Genomic DNA, 20,695 nt, shown 5'->3' on the forward strand with positions numbered 1-20,695 from the left:
AGGACTTCTTGGAGCCGGTTTGACAATCCATTCATGATATCCTGGATATCAGATTGGGGGATATTGTGCCACTCCTCTACCGCAGCTGTCTTCAGCTCTTCAAAGGATGCAGGGGCTGGTACTCTTGCTCTTACCCGTCTTTTGAGGTTGTCCCAGATATGCTCAACTGGGTTAAGATTGGGACTGTGTGCTGGCCATGGTAGAACTTGAATCCCGATCTCATTAACGTACTCACGGGTAGATCTTACTGTATGGCAACGTGCATTAGTCTGAAGTTATCACCAGTGAATGGTACAAAAGGCATGACATGGTCTTGGAGAACTTCTTGCTCGTATACTTGCGCATTCAAACTGTCTCTACCGAACACAACAAGATCAGTACGCGCTTCGTAAGAAATACCTCCCCAAATCATTATTGACCCTCCTCGGTAAGCCACTGCATCATAGCGCATGCATCAAACTTTTTATTTTGACGCCTATAGACACGTTAGGACACGTCAGTGTCCAGTTAGCATATTCTCGCGCAAAATGAAGTCTAGCCCTACGGTGTTGTGGGAGCAGGTGTGGTGCGCGAGCTGGACGAAAAGCCCTCAAGTTTATTTCTGACAGTCTTCTTCTAATCGTTTGTCTACTCACACTAACGTTTCTCACCTCAAGAAGAGACCTACGAGCTTCAGGAGCGGTGCAAAAGCGATTTCTCAATACTTTAGTGACAATGAAGCGGTCATCTCGAACTGAACTGCATCGTTTTCGGCCTTGACCTGGCCTGCGGTTATACGATCCTGTCTCCCGAAATCGTCTGATGGCATCTTGTACCGTAGGGGTACATCGAGTATACGAACGAGTGGTATTTTTAAAATCACAAACAATAAATAAGTACTAAAACTTCAATTCAACTAAAATTCAACTAAATTGCAACTAAAATTCGCTCACAATGATATAAAATTACAATTTTAATTGTTAATTTTAATTACAAATTGTTCAAGAATTGTTATTAGCACGGAAACAGATTTGCAACAATATCATACAACGATTATATGTCAAAATCCTTCGATGACACAAATTTAGGAAACAAACTGTCACAGGTAATGTAAACAAAACAATAATAAAGGTGGTGGGGTTAATTTTGCTGGTGAGTTAAATCGTCTGTATTGATGAAAAACATGGCTAGTTGTTAAATTACCTAACTTTTGTATTATCCAACATAAGCGAATGAATCAAAAAACAAAATGTTGAGAAAACAGGCTATATTTATGTTTTAATTTCAATATTTTATAAATGCTAGAATATTCCACAGGGTGATGCAAACTTTAAGAAAAAAACACAGTTTAATTCGTACACCCGGTATACAATGAAAATTTAATGTTTACAACCATATTATTATAATGATATTGTCAAGGAATAAGGCTATAACATATTAACTCAGTCTATTTGTATTATATGTCTATGATTATAACCTGTTTTCATTTAGACTGTACATATAGCTATCAACTTTTAAATTATTTTGATAATTTACATGCATACGCTGTCAACTGTAATTAATTGTGTTAATGTAGGGAATCAAATAATTAGAATGATTAAGTACCCTATACCGATACAGATAACAACTAAACAATATTTTAAAATTTGTCCTTAAATTTCAATGCATACACATAGTTAAATACTCAAAAAATAATGAGACACTGTTTCTACAATTATCGTTAGTTTTAAGTAGAAATGTATTAAGTAATATTAATTTGTGACAGGAAGTACTTTAGTCTTGCCAATTAGCCAATATTCAGCGAAGAGAATAATTTGCAGAGTTTTTAATGAGAATGTATTATATTTTTAGAAATAAAAAGGAAATTACCTATTTTCTAAAAATATATTTATCATACGAACCCCTTTCCATATCAGTTGGCCCAACGTTAGATTGATAAGAAAATTTAATTTTAGAGAACAAAAATAAAAGCGCAGCGTAAATTTTTAGAAGTTTTTATGCATCTAACAACGTTTTTGAATTTCCTAATTATAGAAAATGTTTTATAACGTAATGAAAACTATTGATTAAACAGAATAATAATAAATTTAGAAAAACGCATAGAATATGTAATATTAACAAAAAAAAATGTGAAAGTTTACCACTGAGTTACATCCTCTTTATTTTTAATGACATACACAATTCTTTGAGGCATAGTTTTTATCAAATTCTGACAAAATTCTAATGTAAACGAATCCCATATTTCTTGCATTTTGCGCTACAAAGTCTCTATCGGGGACCAGTCGGGACTGTTAGAAACCCATTTCAGAAGTGGTGTGTCATGGTATGTGGTATGCGAAGTAGAAATAGAAAATGCAATTAAAGAATTGAAAAGAAATAAAGCACCGGGTAGTGATGGAATTCTAGCAGAAATGTTGAAAGAAGGAGGAGAAGAAGTCATCAGGTACCTAAAAATACTTTTTAATAAATGCCTATTTGAAGGAAACATACCAAAGGAATGGAATACTGCTAACACAATATTAATACACAAAAAAGGGGACAATACAGATCTGAAAAATTGTCGTCCAATATCACTACTATCACAACTTTATAAAACATTCACAAAAATAATTACAAATAGATTGACAACAAAGTTCGATGTATATCAACCAGTAGAGCAAGCCGGATTTAGAAAAGGGTTCAGTACATGTGACCATCTTCACACACTAAAGGTCCTAATAGAAAAAGTTAACGAATACAATTTACCAATCTGTTTAGCATTTATAGACTACGAGAAAGCTTTTGACAGCATAGAATTATGGGCTATTGAGGAAGCACTGGTCAACAGCAGAATAGATTCTAGATATAGGATATTAATACATAATATATATCAACACGCTGAAATGGTAGTCACGATGTATAACGGAATGAAAACGAGGCCAATAAAAATCAACCGAGGAGTAAGACAGGGAGACACCATATCTCCAAAACTATTTACTGCCGCACTTGAAGACATCTTTAAATCACTAAATTGGGAAACGAAGGGACTATCGATAAACGGAAAGTATTTAAACCATCTAAGATATGCAGATGACGTAGTACTAATAGCCGACAGCTGGAAAGAACTGAAGACGATAATCGATGAGCTTCATACGGAATCCATAAAAAAAGGACTGAAAATGAATCTGAGTAAAACTAAGCTAATGTCGAATGAAGATGATCAACCAACGATAACCATCCAAGGAACAAAAGTGAAACATGTAGAAGAATACATATATCTGGGTCAGAATATCAAGGTAAACAAAGAAAACCAAACTACCGAAATAAGCAGGCGAGTAAGAATGGGATGGGCCGCATTTGGAAAACTCTCATACATACTGAAAGACAAAAAGATACCCCAAAACCTTCGAACCAAAGTGTTCGATTCTTGTATCCTTCCCGTTCTCACTTACGGAGCTCAAACCTGGACATTCACAAAAAAGAACATTTACAAGATTCAAAAAACTCAGCGAGCCATGGAACGACAGATGCTTGGTATCTCACTAATAGATCGGCAAACGAACGAAGCAATCCGGAACAAAACAAAAATAAAGGACGCCGCGAAACAAGCATCTAAATTAAAATGGAAATGGGCTGGACACAACGAACGTCTCGAAGATGGTAGATGGAACAAAGAAGTCGGAAACTGGCGACCGTACGATGCGAAGAGACCAAGAGGAAGACCTCAAATGCGCTGGAGCGACGATATCAAAAGAGTCGCAGGACCAATGTGGAAACGCCTAGCACACAACAGGGATGAATGGCGAGAAATGGGAGAGGCCTTTATTCGTCGACAATTCGGATAGAAAAAGGGCTATAAAAATGTCATGGTATTCAATCCATTTTAAACTCTTTTTTGAGTCCGGTTGGAAGACAAAATCTTCCGCTGATGTTAAACGGGCGGTGTTCCATAATCGGTAATAGAGATTCTTCTAAAATATTCAAATATTTGTTCGTGTTTACAATTCTATCGATAAAATGTAACTTTTCCACACCTCTAGACGACATGCTGCCCCAGATCATGACAGATGCAGAAAATTTGACTTTTCTCTTCAGACACTCGGGATTGAAAGCTTCGGTTTTCCTGCGAATGACGCGACTCCTACTGTCTCCAACACACATCTGGACTCATCACTCCATTGTATTGAATCCCACTGCGATTGAGTCCAATCTTTATGCTCTTTTGACCATCTTAGTCTATTTTTCTTTTGTTGTAATGTTAAAAATGGCTTTTCCTAAGCCTAAAATAAAATGAAATTACTTTTTAAGTACCAAATCTTAATTTGTGGGCCTCTAGGTGACATGTTAATCAAGAAACGCGTCTTCCAATAACGTCACTCCATAAAACACTTAACTCCATATAATTTGCTCGTCGATTTTTCACTATAATGGGGCTTAATGCCCTTCGATCTGCTTCGGTCATTTTACTTTTTCGTACATTTCTAGGTTTTGTATCTTCTGACTATAGTTCTTACACTATACCGTGACAATTGCAACATATTCGCGATTTCCGAATTGGATTTTCCAGAATTAAAAAATCTAATAATGATTGAACAAATTTTCTCATCAATAACTTTACCTCAACCAATTGTACAATCCACAAACGGCAAAAAGCTTTACAATACTACAAAATACATTTGACATTAACTGACAATATTATTGTTTTGATGTCATTTTTCCATAGCTACCTCTGGATTTAACGTAATTATGAAAAAAAATAAGTGAATGCATAGCCTAGACTTAGAGCTGTCAAGTATTGTTACAAACCTTGTATGACAAATCAATAATTCTCTTCAGGAGAAGAAATTATCTGGTGTGTCTTACTTACATTGACTTTACTGCAGCCTCTTCTTCTTGCATTTTGCGTCTTCTCTAAGGGGGTATCCTCCAGATATCAACATGGCTATTCTGCATGGAATAATTCGACCGATGTCATTCCGAATCATTCACAAATATTTAGCAGCCAAGAAATTCTTCTATGTCTCACATTTCTTCGTCCAACTATCTTTCCTTGCATTATAAGCTGAAGCAACTCATATCTTGTGCCTCTAGAGATGTGGTTAAGAAACTCAAATTGTCTCTTCTTTATGGTAGATATAATTTCAGTTTCAATATTCCAGCACTGCCTGACTTGTGAGTCTATCGTTCCAGAACACTCTGAGAACGTGTTTGCAGACCCACATTTCAAAGGCCTCTATATTTTTAAGGAGTTCCTTTGTTCCTTATTTAGTCTCCAACTTTCCACACTGTATAGGAGTATGGGAAACACATAACATCCAACCGTTTTAGTTCTTAGAATAATAGGAAAATACAATGCTTTTCGTATCGTCAGTATATCTGACGTTGTTGACAAGAACTCCATTTATTGAGATGAGGGCTTGCGTCTTAGTGTTACTTCTACATAGATCCCTACCAGAAGAGCGGGTACTCTTAAAAAACCGGAATTTGATGATGATGAAATCTTTAGCGAATATAATACTTTAATGGCTCTGCAATGCTGGGCGTGAGCCTTCGAGACCACATAACACACCAACCACCAACAAATCAGGCCGAGACGTCATCGAAAGAATTACAATGATAAAGTGGAACTGGTTAGGGTATTTAGCGAGAAAGCGAGATGAGCGGTGGACAAGACGAATCATGGAATGAAGGCCCAGAAACTATAAATGAAGTCGAGGACGACCACCGATGGTCGATGACGTGAAAAGTGTAGCACAAGGGACCCAATGTAGAGAACATTGGAAGAGACTAAGGGAGGCGTATGTTCAGCAGTGGGCGCGATTGGTTGAATGATGATGGCCCTCTACATTATTTCAACTCTGATTTTTAGAATTATTACTCGTAATAACATATTAAAGAGCACCGTAGATAGCGGACGCATCATTTGACGCCTCGTTCTATTTCTATTACAAATATTTTAGATTTTTTTTTTATTTCATCCCGAATTTCCTCTAAATTCATTCTACTAACGTTCACCATCGTGATAGTTATTCCTAACTGGAATTATTCTGATATTGCAGGCTTAAAAAATATATGCAAATAAATCAAAGTTTTTCACTGGCAGCTGGTATTATATTGCGTGGCGAGAAACAATTTAATTGACGATATCTACATCTACATATCAATTTACTGCAATGTAGACGAGCAGCTTTTTTATGGTAATTGATTAAATAGATAATGGAAACTTTGAATTTTAAATATGAAAATATATACAATGTATCAATGCAAATTTTTGTCTATATATTGATCTTCATTTAAATACACACGGTGCCTAAAATGTTTTTGAGCAATGTTTTTAATTTTTTACTGCTATTATTTTTGTAAAATGCTAAGATTATTTTCTTTAAGGCGGCACTTTTTTATTTCATTTGATATACCATATGGTTCATATCATGTAAGCACCGTATTTCACCAAAGCGAATGGTTCGTATCTCCAAAATGTTTCTAATATTATATAAACCATGTATAGTTGAATGTATATTCTTTTCTGAAAAAATACATGGGAAAATAACGTCTCTTTTATGAATTCATCGACCCCTCAGTTGTAATTTGGTCTAAAATTCGTAAACTCAAAGGTTCAAACTCTTTTAGACAAATAAACACCTTAAGTCTTGGTTAAACACTAATTACTTGTAACAAAACTATTGTAGAAACATTTGTTGATGTTTATCAACAAAATTCTAGCAATAATGATATACCTCACGAAATGTTAATGCAAAAGGAAACTATAGAATCCCCTATTATCACCATAAACGATATCAATGATCCTTTAAATATCGCCATAACTGTTCAAGAATTAGAATTTGCTATTTCTGATTTAAAAAACACCTCGGCTGGACCAGATGACATACCACCAATATTTATAAAAAAACTTGCCATTTACAACTAAATTTACTAGATTTATTTAATATTTGGTTTCTAAAATACAAATTCCCTGACCTTTGGTCCCAGGCAGTAATAAATAATTCCCATCATCAAGCCAAATAAACCTAAAGATAAGCCCACTTCTTACCGCCCCATCTCGCTTACCTGTAGTGTGTGTGAAACCTTGAAATTTTTTTTAAATTTTCGTCTAATATGGCATTTGGAAAATAATATTCTTATCAGAGTGGCTTTTGAAGAGGTAGATCGACGTCAGATAACCATGTTACTTTACAAACCTCAATTGATGAAGCTTTTGTAAAACAACCAAAAACTCATTGCAATTTTTTTTATATAAGCCAAGCTTTTGAGAGAACTTGCAGACAGTGTATTTTGACAAATCTAAGCGATAACGGGATTCAAGGTAACATACTAGCATTTGCAAACAATTTTTTAAATAATCGATCAATATAAATTAGGATAAATGGCCTTAAAAGCTCAACAAGAACATTAGATAATGGAATCTCTCAAGGTTCCATAATAAGTCACAACATTATTCTTAATTGCAATTAATAGTGTTATTCATGAAATTAAAGCACCTATTAAAGCCATTATTTATGCAGACAAACTGGGTTTAACTTCTCTACAGAAAAAAACACAATATATAATTGAAGACTTGAAAAGCTAATAGATCTAAGTGCCAAAAGTAAAATTGTTGGGAAAAGTAAAAAAATTGTACAGTTTTCAACAGAATACAATTTTATTTACAAAAAGTGGTTCTAATCAAACAAGTTAATGTAAATAGATGGTGTTGTAATTTTTTAATGCGCCCAGTGAGCCCCCCACCACTCGAAATCTCAATTGTCGCGACAATTGGCGCCGTGTAAACGGTGTAGGCCAGTAGTGCTGTCTTGTTTTTTGCCAGTTTCCTCACCGCACACAACAGATGAGTAGTCGGCCATGTTTTAGCTGTCTACTGCCATGGCAATAGTTGGCCCCGTATAAACATCTTCTCGTTCAACTGGACTGGCCTCCGACAATCCGCAACTACGTGATGACAATTGTAGAATGACAATTGTCTCGCCAATTGTTATCGTGTAAACGCGGCTTAAGAGTAAACTAGATTACTGTTGCATTTGTTATAACGCCACAAGCAAAACTACCTTAAAAAGTTTAACAGTATTCAATCTACAGCTTTGAGATTGGCACTCGGTGCATTTAGAACTAGTCCCACTAGTAGTCTACAAGTTCTAGCTAAAGAGCCACCTCTAAACATAAGGAGACAACAATTATCACTAAACTACATTGCCAAAATTTCAATTCAAAAACAACATCCTCTTTTCTCTCAAATTCTCCACCCTGGCATCGTCTCTTATAAAAAGACAACAAACTCTATACCTCTAATAGAAAGAATAAAAGTCACAAATTTTGCATGGATCAACTTAGTCTATTGCTATATAGAAATACAATCTCTCCTCCATGGCCAACCCGCCTACTGACCATTGACCTAACACTAAGAAAGTACCCCAAATCAAATACAAACTTCTCGATAATTAAACATCTTTTTGCAGAAATCATATCCTATTACCCCAACTACTTACAAATCTTTACCGACGCCTCTAAAACCCCAGATGGACATGCTGGTGCTTACTATTCTGATGAAGAAAACTCATACAGCATACACTTACCTACAAATTGCAGTATACTCATCCCACTAATGACCCGGCGTGGTTGAGGTGTAATAAGTGTTTTAAATTAAAAAAAATCCTTTTTTGAAATATGACGGATTTCTTTCAACGAAATGTATCGATTTTTTCCGTCGCTCCCCCGCCGGGGAGCCGTTTTAGGGGGAAAAGCCGGGGGATAGGAGTGGTAAACTTTTTTGTTTATTTTCTGGAGTCCCAAAATTGGCATTCTCAGCAAAATCCAGCTTGTTCGTATGATGTTTAGAGCCCACATCTCTGAGGACTGGATACCTATGCTATTGTTTTATTTTATAATTTAATTATTGTATTGTTATGGTATTGTATTGAAGTTTAGTTTTAAAATACAAGTAAAATATTTTAATTTTCTTTATATAATAAAATGGATGAGTCGATAATAAATATTTATATTATTTATACTTGGTGACGACTTCCCATAACACACCTACTTATAAATTTTTGTATTTCATTATAGTTTGGTAGGATTTTAACACGTATTCATCTTAATAACAATGGTAGTAAGAAAATTAAAGTCGTTTAAAAAAGGAAAAACCACGACGATATACTTTGACACGGACTATATCAACCATTACTAAATTAATTAGTATCCGTTTTGAAATATATACTTTGTGGTGTATGTAGAGATCAAATCTCTTTTCTTTCTGTCATTTTTAATTTGAATTTGTTTGTCAGGATTTTCTACAAATATTCTTCCGGATGAAGCTACTTTTAGTTTTACCTGATAGTTAAAACCGCATTTTATATTGAACATAAGAACAGTGTTTTTTCAGTTGTGTTTGCCATAGAACCAGCAATAATTTTGTGGTTCGCCGAAGCTATTAGAGATAAACTGTAATCTAATCGATGACTGCCGCTGCCTCAGGCTAGCACGCTGAGAAAATCACTGGTTGGATTTATTCAGCATTTTTTGTTGTTATTATGTCTTTGTCTTCAGAATTCTTCTCTTCCGAAGTTGAATAATCTATTGTCCTTGATTTGTGAATAAAGTCAGACAGGGTCGTATTTGTATATTTTCCGCAGAAAATTTCAAAAGTACATAGACCATGTCAAGAATTCTGTTTTGCAATAAAATGAGTGTTGCAAACGGAATAAACAAACTGATATCTTGATACTCAATGTTTATGGAGAAAATGTATCGGAAAAAGCTAATTTTGTTTTCTATATTGCTAACTTAAACTAATTTTTTATCTCAAGTGAGTCCAATTATACTCCAGGAAAATAAGCCAAATTTAAGGGGGTTCAGGACATCTTAACCGTAGGATACTAACCTTATTTTTACCCTTATTTACACTAACTATCGTAAAATTTACTACGGTGAGAAAAAAAATGTGTTCACTGAAAAAGTATTTACACGATGCTGTAGCTAAGATTTCGTCAGTTGTTCAGTCAAAATGACCATAAATTTTTTTCTGGTGATGGTTTTTCTCCTGCTGTCGTTGTTGGTTATGATCATAAAATTATCCAAGAGTTTATACAAGCTATATTTATCATGCCATAGAACAGGCAAAGAGGCCATCTTATTGTTTTTCTGGAGATGTTCATGTTTCCGCACATTTGGTCAAATGTGTCTACTCCGTACTTGGCTGCATTATAAAATTTAATGACATCTGGCTTTCCAGTTGGATCACATTCCACTGGACCGTTGTGGATTGTCGACAGAAGAAGGACAGACTTATTTACTTTTGTCTTATAGGATACCATTGTTTTTATCCATCGAAGCAAAATAAAGAATGACCAATTTCACGATTTTTGAGATTAATCATTTGGGGAGGAATTTCTCTTTCATTAGAGTACCAACTATAGCTAAATTGTATGGAGGTTTTAAGAGCTTTGATTCTAGCGGTACTGACGTAAACCAATTATCCATGGTTATGTTACGGTTACTTCCGTACACACCCTGAGTTAATTGTTTTACATAAGAGGCAGTCTATTGGGTTTTAGTTCCCTTTCCTAAATACAATTCTGCATCGAACATATATTTGGTACCTACGTCACACAGCATTACTATTTTCAGTCCATATTTGGCTGGCTTGTTTGGGATATACATCTGGAAAGGACATCTTCCCCTAAAAGCCAGTAGCTGCTCATCGATTGTTAGGTATGATCCGGGCTTCTAGGACGTTTTGCAGTTCTGTATAAGATCATCCCATATTTCACGAATGGCTGCTAATAGGTCCGTTTCTTTTCTGTCTGGTCTAGATATTGTATCATCAAAACGTAAACATTCTATAAGACATTCAAATCTTTCCCGGCCCATAGTTGCTTTATATATATAGCACTAGAAATTTTGTCATGAAACATTTGTCTTGTCGCTAAATGATTGTCTTTTTGGTCTGCAGCAAAAATAAGTAGTCCTAGGGGTACATGCAATACGTCAATATTCACATTCGAATTTGTTTTTCGACTTTTATTTTGTGCCCTAACAGAAATTTCAGCATTTGTATATCCTACAATTTTTGCCAGAGACTCATAAAACTCATAGAACAATGAAAAGCATCTAAGGGAGTTTGTGCTTCCTTGGTTTTATCAGAGGAGCCTTGAACAAAATGTACGAAGTTACGTTTTGGAGTTTTAGTAGCGGCCTTTGGTTGAGAGGGCCACCTGTGTCCATTTTTACCTTTTAGACTCGACGGCGTCGCTTCTCTTTCGCTGCAATTTCTGGAGATTCTTCTTCGTTTGATGGATCTTTCTTGGTTTGCTGAGCAGGACATTTCTTTTCCTTGTCGATTTTAGAGCCATTACTTTCTTTTCTTTGAAACACTGAAGTAAACTGTTTTTCCAACTCATTACTCTTTTTAGAACTTCTTTTTCTTTTCTTACTACTAGATGGTAAGTCATGGTCGGAATCTGAGTCATGTTTGCTTGATGGTTCGAACTTCAGATGGACTGAGTGCTTTTAAAACAACATCTTCTGTTTCAGATCTACTTTCTGATTTATCAGAATTGGTATCCGATTCATCTGGCCAAAGTTCTTTCAGGCACAATTGCAACTCAGCTTTCTCTATTTTCCGAATTCATATGTTACACTAAAAAAAAAAACAAAACTGATAATATCGCTGTTTCTGCAATTATAACGTTATAAGTTACTTTCAGAATATTTACGAAGTTGTGGTCATTTACAGGCACTTCACTAATAATGTAGGCGTAACTTGTAAAACGTTTCGATATACACTAATGTAAGAATAGGTGAGCGGGCGAGAGATAGTGGTATACACCTTCCACAATATCCTACAACAACATTGGTGTTGTAAAAATTACGATGGTTAGTATTCTAGGGTTAATAGTACATATTTGACGACTTTCGATTCAGTAAAATGGGATCTCCTTCGGAGTATAATGAGAAATGTGGCAGTGTCTAACCACCGAGTTAACCTAATAACAAATCTGTATGATAAAAACTCATAGCCAAAGTTAAAGTACCCGGAATATATTCAAATGCGTTAAAACCAAAGGAACTAGACAGATCTGCGCGGCTGCATACTATCCTCATTATTATATGACATATAGTCTGAATATATGTTGTATAATATATGGAAAGTTCTAGACGAAGGGGTGGAGGAATCACCATAGGAGAGCGTAATATCAGTAATCTGCGATACGCAATGACACAATCTAGCAGCAAACTTTCACCAGTCGTTTGTATTTATCATGGACCCGTATCCATCCTTCAGTACCATCTGCGTTTCCTGTTTCTTGTTGAAATCGTTTTTTGACAAACACCCAGAGTTTCTGGACACCCTGTATACGTCATATAGATCGCGCCAAATGTGCATGATTTATAACTTCTTTATATCACGTTATACAATCGATTCATAACGAAAACTACCACTAAGCAATTGTTATCAACAATATTCTTATCTTTTTGCTTTGTATTGAAATTGCAACATAAAATTTAAATACAATAGAACAAAATAAACATACATGATTAACAATTTTATTGGTTTTTGTTAATCACAGTGAGAATTATGTAAATTTCAAAAACAACCAAATAAAGCTCTTAAATCGTCACTTGTAAGATGTAACAGCATGTGATGTAAGAACATCATGTGCTAGTAGCATCATACAAGGTGTCACAGAAATAATTTATACCACGAAAATATTTTTTTTTTCGATTTTTCTAGATAGAGGTGGTCTCGAAACCTGTTCCTTCCCAACTTTTTTATATGTTAGTATTTGTTTGTAAAATCATTAATTTAGAATATACATCCACTTTTTTAAATATCAAGTTGAAATAAAACCATTAATTTTCACAATTATCAAGTTTATTATTCGAGAAGCGATTACCGCACCATTAGCGTGATATCTTATGTGCTAAAGTTACTACTAAAAGTCATCCATAACCGAATATGTCACAAACTGGACATATACGTTAATGATACACAATTTGGTTTTCGCAAAGGGCTAGGAACGCGTGAAGTTTTTTTTTCACTTAATTTACTGATACAAAGATGCCTGGACGTCCATCAAGATATATACGCATGTTTTATTGACTATAATAAAGTACGACATGAACAATTAATGAATGTCCTGAAATCAAAGAAGATTGACTACAACGACCTCAGGATCATATCAAATTTATACTATAAACAGCGAGCAAAAGTACGTGTTAACGAATAGCTGTCAGAAGAAATTGAAATTAGACGTGGAGTGAGACAGGGATGCGTATTGTCGCCAATTCTTTTTAATGCCTACTCCAAAGAGATCCTGAAAAAAGCTCTTGAGGATGAAACAGCTGAAATAAAGGCAAATGGAGTTCCCATTAACAACATTAGATATGCGGACGACACTGTGATCTTAGCCGAAAATATTGAAGATCTTCAGAGACTGGTGACTTGAGTTTCGTATCACAGTTTTTATTCCATAGTCGACCACGTACTTCGGGAAGTCCCTGTATGGTACCACGAAGCTCAAGAAGTTCCGCTCATGTGTATGGGGTATGTCTCTCCCAAAGGAGGACAAGAAAAAAAATTAATAAGGCCAAAAAATCCAAAAAAGATGTAAAGATATCAATCAACTAATCCAGCTTCTACATTAAATAGAAATAACATGATAGAAGTCACGAGTTGCCAACTGACAGATATACTTTGTCGACTGAAGTGTGGCATAGACATTTTATATTAATTATTAATCGTAGTTGATGTAGCGTAGCACTGTTGCTGATATAAAATATATTATCTGCCTGTAGTCCTGACACAATTATGTATTTTTAATTTTAATTTATTGCTTTATTTGTCTTAATGATGTTTCTTAAAAACCGTGTTTCTTACAGGTATGCGTTTCTCCATGGACGTTTCCAGAGACGAGGTCAAAGCTTTGGCAGCCTTGATGACATTCAAATGCGCCTGTGTAGACGTTCCATTCGGAGGAGCCAAAGCCGGAGTTAAAATCGACCACAAGAAATACTCTGAACATGAATTAGAAAAGATCACTAGGAGATTTACTTTGGAATTGGTCAAAAAAGGATTTATTGGTAAGTCTCTAAATATTAAATACGTTGCAAAAGTGATATTTTTATACTGTATCAAATTGCCGAAAATGGGGTCAAAATTTTCTGAAAATCGAAGATTATCCCTGCTACTAGTACCAATATTTTGATGGCGATATGTTGCAGATAATTATTTTTGTATTACCTATCTTAAGTTATAAATGGCGTACAAATATGTTTGACCAAAGTGCCCCCCTCTTGAGTGGTAAGTTTAATTTACCAATGTAGCCACCTGTACCGATAAAAATTGACGGTCTAAAGTTGTTATTACATATTGTATTATTGATTTATATATGATTCTTTCTGGGTCAAATGACAAATTACAAATATCCCCGATATTTGTAATTATTCACCGCTTGAATGAATTGAGTTTTTACTAAAGATCATAATACTACCTTTTTTCTTGGTATTAATCTGTCACGGTGTACTTTACATTAAATTTAACTCTTATTATGTTCTTTCCCAAGGTCTAATAATACAAATCGTTAATATTCAACAGGAAATGTAAGTTTTTTATAAATAGGATAATCTGCTGATAGATTTTTGGTTATCTTCAAAAGATATCATTCATTGCCTCGTAAGTAGCCGATAAATATAAAAATATATTGCTTTTTAATGAAAATTGATTTTCAATGATTCCTATCAATCATTTAAATAGCCATAAGTAGGTGCTTATGTCTAATGTATTAAAAACAAATTTATTCTTGATATTGGTAATTTGTTTTAAGAAGAATAATTTTAGTGTTTTTTTATATGCTTAATAATTATAGTGATAAAATCATTATTTGAAGTAATTAAAATCCTAGTGGAGTCTGCGTTGTATAGTTCTTCGCACGGCCTTTTTTTCTGTGTCCCATTTATTTCTGATCCATATAGTAGATAGGTAACATATTTCATCGTCCAAACATATTCAGAAACCGAATTTCTCTAAGTCCTTGACCAATCCAATCGTACGAATATTCGAATCAGAAACTGTCGTTCCCTGAGGGAACGATAAATGAATGGTGTCTAGACGCGTACTGTTAAGTCGGCTAAGATGGGATTTAGAGCGTGATAATATTCTGGAAATGGGCAAATATAGGATACTGTGTTACAGAAATCGGTTGAAATATTGGACAAAACCAGGTCAAGAAAAAAAAATCGTTGGTTTAATCATGAGTGCGAAGCCACAAATAGAAAGAACGCAGCATATCAAAAAATCATCGACGCAGGTTGTACACGGAGAAAAAAAATAAGAGTGTAGACTTCTTAGAAGAGAGGAAAAACGTATCCATCGACGTAAGAAGAGAGAATACGAACAAAACACTCTCAAAGATACAAAGTTTATTCGAAAAAAAAAAAAAAGGAAACGAGGAAATACTTCAAATCCTTAAATAATAGTCGTCGAGAATTTAAACCACGATTAAAAATTTGTAAAGACACTAACGGTGAAATTCTACATGATAAAAACTCAGTTCTTAACAGATGGGCACAACATTTCAGCGAACATCTAAATATAAACGATATTGAAGGAGGTTACAACCTAGACAATCAACAAAATCTACAACGTCAACTACACAGTGAAGACCCAACAAGAGAAGAAGTACCAAATGCCATCCTCAAAGACAATAAAGCTCTAGGAATCGATGAAATCTGTTCGGAAATGTATAAAAAAAGGTGGTGATCAACTTTTTACAGCATTCCATAAACTAATAGTACTTATATGGCAGAATGAATTGGTACCAGAAGAGTGGCTAAAGGGAATAATATGTCCGTTGCATAAAAAGGATGATCAACTGGAGTGTAAGAACTATAAAGGCATTACTCTGTTAGCATCTGCGTATAAAATATTCGGCAATGTATTGTTTGAAAGACTTGGATTTTACAAAGGATATTGTTGGTCAATATCAATGCGGATTTACTGCTGGAAAGTCAACTACACATCAAATTCAAGCACATAGGCAGATTCTAGAAGTCACTAGATACACACCATCTGTTCGTCTATGATGAAAAATGATGAGAGTCTTCTAGGTATTTTTGAGAGAAAACATTTTTGGGGCTGTAAATGAAAATGAGCTATGGCATCGAAGATACAACTTTGAACAAAACAGTTGTACACCTATCCAGATATTGTGAAATTCGTTAAAGTGCAGAGACTTAGATGAGGACGAGCTACCAGAGGACGACCACGCAGGAGACGGATTGATGATGTGGAAGAATAACTACAGATTCTAAGGATCAGAAGATGGAGGGAAGTTGCCAGGAATCAACAGGAGTGGAGACTTCTTTGTGAGCAGGCCAAGATCCACAACGGATTGTCGAGCCGCTTATGACGATGAATATTCTGGAAAAATTATTTATATGTGTTTTTTGTAAGTCCTTTAAACTGTATTACTTTTTCTATGTCTTCTTTCTCTTTCTTTCAATATTCTTCTTTTGTTGATGTTTGTATTATTTGTTTTTGCTTTTATTTTTCTTTGTTTCTACTATTGTTGTGTCGTCATAGGTCTTTAAAATATTTTATCCATCTGTGTGTTCATAGGATTTTGAAACTGTTTTCTTGTCTAACTTAAGTACTATATTTATATGGGAAGATACCACCATTGATTGTAGTGAAAATTCATATGCTATGAAATATGTAAATATGTTAATTCATATGCTATATCCTTCAAAAGTGAACTTTTTTATTTCTAGTCCTCACAGATATTCCTACACTTCAAGCAGAAATATTTGTCTTCCGTTAAATGACATTTTGTGTTATTAAAAAGCTGTTTTTTGCATTAGGCACTAGATCGACCTTCAATAAACTTGTTTTTTACAACTACTACAAATTCCGTTGTTGGTATAAAAAGTGCAATAGAAATACGTGTTAATACTATTACACTAATACATTAATCAGTTCCAAGTAGAACTTAATTGTGTGTGATGTGGCGACACTCCTTTTTTAACTACCAATCACGAAGCAGTGTTGTTGCCAACCAGAAACGTTATCAGGTATTTCCAATTTGATTACTCATAAGTCATAAATAAATGTATAATATTATTATATACTCGAGTAAAACATGTTTTATCGTTATACCACAAGAAAATAATTTTCTTGATAATTTATAGCAAAACGCGATTAATTGGGAGAATGTCAGCTGGAAAATAAAATTTAATTTGTTAAATATTTTTATTTTTAATTCTTACGATCTGGTATTTCAAAGGGTAGGATGTTTTGACTTAACTTTTGGCACACGGTTTCGATCGTTTTATTTAAAAAATATATATCCAAATACCCCGGCTCAACTTCCTGTTTTTTTATAACTTTCAATGAAGTGTGAGGGAGTTTGTTTTACATCATGTCTGTGAATATCTTCGTATAGGCCGAGTTTTAGATACTGAGCTTGTGTTAGCCTAAAGCTACTGTCTATGATAGAGAAATTCTTCTTACATGTATATGTAGAGGGGGAAGATGTAATAGACTTATTCGAACCTCTAAGGCTACAGTAAGACACGATCTCATGGGTTTTATAGTTTATATAGCCAGCTGCCTGATGATATGGTTATTCTTGACCCTATATGTATATAGTATCAGAATTATACCCCAAGAATGATTGCTGTCTACATTCATTACATTACCAAAGAAAGCTAATCCAAATAATGTTCAGAATATCGAACAATATCACTAATGAGTCATCTGCTAAAAATATTTCTAAGAATCATCCACAACTTAATTTATCAAAAGTTGGAAATCGACATTAACAATACATAGATGAGATTCAGAAAAGGGCTGGATACTCGAGATACTTAGAATATCTCGGACATATTACACGTGGAGAGAAATACACCTTGCTCCAACTGATTATGCAGGGAAAGATCCAAGGAAAGAGAAGCATAGGGAGGCGTAGAATGTCATGGCTGCGCAACCTGAGAGAGTGGTACGGATGTACATCAAATGAACTTTTCAGAGCAGCCGTCTCAAAAGTCCGAATAGCTATGATGATTTCCGACCTCCGCCGCGGAGATGACACTTGAAGAAGAAGACTCGAGAAGCTCTCTTCGCTTTGAACATGTTCACACAAAAATTTCTAGATGAAAATCAGGAAACACACCTGCTTTATAGATTTTGAAATTGACAGGGTACGCTATGATAAACTGAGACATTCTTGAAAGAAAAAGCATTGATAATAAAGACCTACGAATAATTCTAAATTTGTATTGGAATCAGAAGGCTAATATCAAAATAGAAAACAAAACATGTCAAGAAACAGAAATATTCAGAGGAGTACGACAGGGTTGTGTCTTGTCACTATTGCTTTTTAATGTCTATAGTAAAAGCATGTCAGGAAGTTCTTTGGAGAGCGTTGGAGAGGTTGTAAACAATATTCGACATGCAGACGATACTGTTACAAGAACAGCAGAAGACTTACAATGACTGAAGTATATCTCTTGCTGAATCAAATAATGGCACAATTCAAAAAAGTAAAATAATGAGAAATGGCTGTTTGAAAAATCGCGAAATCTGTATGATGATTAAATACCTAGGAGGAGCATGTTAATATTATTTCTCTGATACTAGATAATTACCTATAATATGTAGGATATAATAAACTTAATTCTGTAAAATACTTCAGAGAAAAATTATATTAAGTAAATCAATTTTAAAAAAAAAATAGTTTGTGTTGTGCCACTGTTGCACTGCAACCTGGTGAGCAATTTTGTAAGACACTGTGTGGCACTTACATTAAAAAAACTCGAATTATTAAAAAATATTTACTTTTCGAAGAAAAAACTGAAAGAGACATCGATTAAGAATAAAATAAGTACATTTGTAAAATCAAACGTAAGCCCATCTTGCATATTAGTTTCTAGACAATTATTCATAATTTAAAGAATTTGCAAGGTTTTGTTAGCTACCAGGGACAGCAAATCGTCAAATTTTTTTTTTGTGTTGTGCCACTGTTGCACTGCAACCTGGTGAGCAATTTTTTAGGACACTTTGTGGCACTTACATTAAAAAAACTAGAATTATTAAAAAGAATAAATATTTTTCGAAGAAAAAACTGAATGAGACAACGGTTAAGAATAAAATAAGTACATTTGCAAAATTAAACGTAAGCACATCTTACATATTAGTTTATAGACAATTATTCATAATTTAAAGAGTTTACAAGGCAGATTCGAATATTTTTGTTAGCTACCAGGGATAGCAAATCGTTAAATTTTTTTTTTTGATATTAAAATAGGTCCCGAATATGCTTTTTTAAATCAATATTCTCAACATTTACCAACGATTTCCCGTTTTTTATCGATTTAACATTAACACATTTGAATTCTTGCTCTTTATAGGAGGTTTTAAAAGATAATCTATTTGGAAATCGTTTTTCAACTTTAATTACGCAAATATCATTAAAATTAAATTTTTCTCCAGACTCATCCACATTAAAACTAGTTGCCAAGAAGCTGTTATGATCTAATTCAAATACTTTAACGAGATCGCCAGATCTGCAGATAAAATTACAATAATCACAAAAATGTCACTATTAAAAAAACTTTTAGTGCAATAGTGGCACAACTCAAAAAGAGTCACTATTACAACAACTATCGGTTGTGCTTGCAAGAGATCTCGCTGCTCACTGATAATATATATGCCAATACTGCGCACAATTTTAAGCAAGATCTGTTCAAAGCTAAACTGGCACTTCGGCTACCATCTGGGTGACAACGTTAAAAGTTTAAATAAGCCAGTGTTGCATTAAAAATATAATCAATTTGCAAACCAATGCACGAAAAAAATCAAAATTGAAAAATTTGTAATTGTGTCACTATTGCAGCAAGTGATATGGTCTTCAGTAAGAACATTATAGAACCAACGCGAATTAGTATAAATTGCACTCAAATTGAGAAAGTATCAAACTACGAGTACTTGGGAACTTTAATAATTGAAACTGCAGACCAAAACAGTGAAATAAAAAGACTTATCGAAATTGCCAGGTCCACTTTCATTGCGATGAAAAAATTCTTCTGCAATACGGACATCAGTATCCCTGTACGATTAAGAATATTGAGAGGCTATTTTGTAACGCCGTATTACACGGAGTAGAGACATGGATTCTTAAACAGAACAACATAAAAAATCTTGAAAGCCTCGAAATGTGATCCTAACGTCGAATACTACATAAGTTGGATTGATATTGTCACAAACGTGGAAGTGCTACGTCTTGTAGGAAAAAATCAGGCGGGTATGTTAGCTATAAAGCGAATATTTGGACCACCTAATGCGAGGACAAAAATACGCATTACTTATCCAAGAGGAGTGGCACAATAAGAAAAGGAAAAGAGGATTGGACTATATTTAGCTGAATCTGTCTTCGAAATCTTTTTATTCCTTATGTAGTCCTGACGAGTATGAGAGAATTTGTTAAGAAAAATATATAAATATAAATAAATTGATTGGAGTGAGAGCAGAGCATATATATAAACACCAGGAGATCATATAGACATCAAGTATACGTGGACTCAGGAAACCCGAAACTTAAAATCAGTTATAGACTATGTCATCCTTAAACAAAAAAGTCGACTGAAAACAAAAGACGTAAGAGCATGTAGAGGACCCACTTGCGGCAGTGACCACTACCTCCTACGTTCAGATATTTCATTCCCACAT

The 20,695-nt window shown here is 34.4% G+C and overlaps 1 protein-coding gene across 2 annotated transcripts in view; it reads left to right on the forward strand.

The window, feature by feature from the left end:
* Positions 1–20,695, forward strand: part of Gdh (glutamate dehydrogenase, mitochondrial) — a 77,143-nt gene that overhangs the window by 5,599 nt on the left and 50,849 nt on the right. For both annotated transcript variants that reach the window (XM_072539699.1, XM_072539701.1), the window contains exon 2: positions 13,852–14,052. In XM_072539699.1, the coding sequence (XP_072395800.1) occupies positions 13,852–14,052 (201 nt within the window). The remainder of the gene's footprint in view (positions 1–13,851; positions 14,053–20,695) is intronic.

Source organism: Diabrotica undecimpunctata, chromosome 8 (assembly GCF_040954645.1).
Source record: "Diabrotica undecimpunctata isolate CICGRU chromosome 8, icDiaUnde3, whole genome shotgun sequence".
Lineage (NCBI taxonomy): Eukaryota > Metazoa > Arthropoda > Insecta > Coleoptera > Chrysomelidae > Diabrotica > Diabrotica undecimpunctata.